Source organism: Wasmannia auropunctata, unplaced genomic scaffold (assembly GCF_000956235.1).
Source record: "Wasmannia auropunctata unplaced genomic scaffold, wasmannia.A_1.0 LD336004.1, whole genome shotgun sequence".
Taxonomy (NCBI): Eukaryota; Metazoa; Arthropoda; class Insecta; order Hymenoptera; family Formicidae; genus Wasmannia; species Wasmannia auropunctata.
Genome location: NW_012026886.1, coordinates 65,159 through 66,930, shown reverse-complemented (window position 1 = coordinate 66,930; position 1,772 = coordinate 65,159). Strand labels below are relative to the sequence as shown.

General features: G+C 37.0%; 2 protein-coding genes across 3 annotated transcripts in view; one reads left to right on the top strand and one right to left on the bottom strand.

Moving 5' to 3' along the window:
* The window catches only part of LOC105453114 (28S ribosomal protein S28, mitochondrial-like), a gene marked incomplete at its 3' end in the record, with an annotated part of 26,674 nt that overhangs the window by 2,266 nt on the left and 22,636 nt on the right, over positions 1-1,772 (bottom strand). The window lies entirely within an intron of this gene.
* LOC105453100 (39S ribosomal protein L14, mitochondrial) lies at positions 7-1,256 on the top strand. Of its 2 annotated transcripts, none has more exons than XM_011694803.1 (3): positions 7-107; positions 606-834; positions 934-1,256. In XM_011694803.1, the coding sequence occupies exons 2-3, from the start codon at positions 645-647 to the stop codon at positions 1,185-1,187; spliced, it is 444 nt and encodes a 147-aa protein (XP_011693105.1). In that variant the 5' UTR covers positions 7-107; positions 606-644; the 3' UTR covers positions 1,188-1,256. The 2 variants fall into 2 exon arrangements, with proteins under 2 accessions (XP_011693105.1, XP_011693106.1); XM_011694804.1 differs by lacking the exon at positions 7-107 and adding an exon at positions 158-319.

Genomic DNA, 1,772 nt, shown 5'->3' with positions numbered 1-1,772 from the left:
GATTGTTGTGAAGTTTTGCGCCTACTGTCGCTCCGAAGGGCAGTCGTGATTAAAGACCTCTCAATTGATTTTCGGTCAGAATAGTGTCGGAGAATTTTAATTCTACGGTAATCATCTTTTTTTTAACATCTGAGAAGAATTCATTCAACTTGTTGCTTTTAACGTCATTAATCTCCTTTAAGTTATTAGCGAGATTGAGGTTAGGTAAAGAGATTGTTGTGATTGCTGCGCTTACAGCTACTCCGAAGGGCTGTCGTGATTAAAGACCTCCAAATTGATTTCACAGTCAGAATTAATGTTGGAGAATTTTTATTCTATGGTAAACATTTTTTTTTAATATCTGAGAAGAATTTATTCAACTTGTTGCTTTTAACGTTATTAATCTCCTTTTTGCTAAATGGAAAGTTATGATTTCGCGGTTAGAATCGTGTCGAAGAGAGAATTTTTATTCTACAGTAAACATCATTTTTTTTTTAATATCTGAGAGGAATAATTCATTCAACTTGGTACTTTTAACGTCATCAATCTCCTTTTCGATAAATGGAAGGTTATGTCAGTATTAAAATATATGGCTTATGCAGTTTTGTATTGTTTGGATGTTTCAGATTGTCTTGAAAGAGGAGGGTGTGTGAAACGTCACGATAATGTTATCGCCTTTTGCGTTGTTAAATGTTTTAAGCAGGAACATTTCTACGTCAGCCCCTGCGTGTCAGATAATTAAATTGAGTCGATTGAGGGTGGTGGACAACAGCGAGATAGGGAGGCAGGCTATGACGGAGGGTAGACCGCCGCGATGCATACACGTGTACAACAAACGCGGCGTGGGGCATATCGGTGAGACAAGAATGCATGGAAGATCGCATGAAAAATATTCACCTCTTCTGTAGAACCATATTTATCTGACCACTGCCGTAACTGTCCTGAATTATTTAGGAGACAGAATTTTAGTTGCGATAAGGGGCGAAAAGAAGAAGGGCATTCTGGTCGGACTGAAGGCCAACCAGGCCCCTAAAATCCCCAGGTTCGACAGCAACAATCTGGTGCTCATTGACGACAATGGGACACCTCTGGGCACAAGGATACAGGTGCCCATACCACACATACTCCGAACGAAGATGAAGGAGAAGACTCACATCAAAGGAGCAGATTATACGAAACTAATAGCGATTGCATCCAGATTCGTGTAGTGTATCTTGCTTTTTATTGTAATATACAAATGTATCAAATGTTTCAGTAAAATGTTAATTGTAATTATCTAGTGCCAAATATTTTCTGCAAAACTTATGATATTAAATCATACGTAACTATGCGCGCGCGCGCGCGCACACACAAAGCATGATCCCATCACATAGGTTTCTAACTTCCCATGCAAAGCGAGATTTAATTAAAAATAAAGAAATTATGTTTGATTCCAGGAGGGGAGAAATTCTCTGCTCATACACGTGTAATTTTATACCATTCTTTATCATAATTCTTTCAAGCTAAGTCCTTCTTTTTATTAGCTGTCACCGGTTGCGGTGACTTTCAACCTGATATTTCAGATAATATAACGCAAATTATCTTCCGTCAAAAACAATAGATAAAAATTTTAAACAATTTTAAGACAATTTTTAACAATTCTAAGACTTTCGGGAGGCGCGTTATCAGTAATATTTTGTGCCATTTTGTCTTTGTCATTAATTATACGTAAAATAATTACAGAATCGTAAACATATGTGTACATGTGTACATATCTGGATTCTTTTAATTATATCCAAGATCTGGACTCTGTT

Excerpts from the sequence above, each read along its gene's own strand:
- LOC105453100 (XM_011694803.1), top strand. The coding sequence starts at position 645 with ATGTTATCGCCTTTTGCGTTGTTAAATGTTTTAAGCAGGAACATTTCT. Across the intron at positions 835-933 it reads ACGCGGCGTGGGGCATATCG|GAGACAGAATTTTAGTTGCG; the intron begins GTGAGACAAGAA and ends TGAATTATTTAG.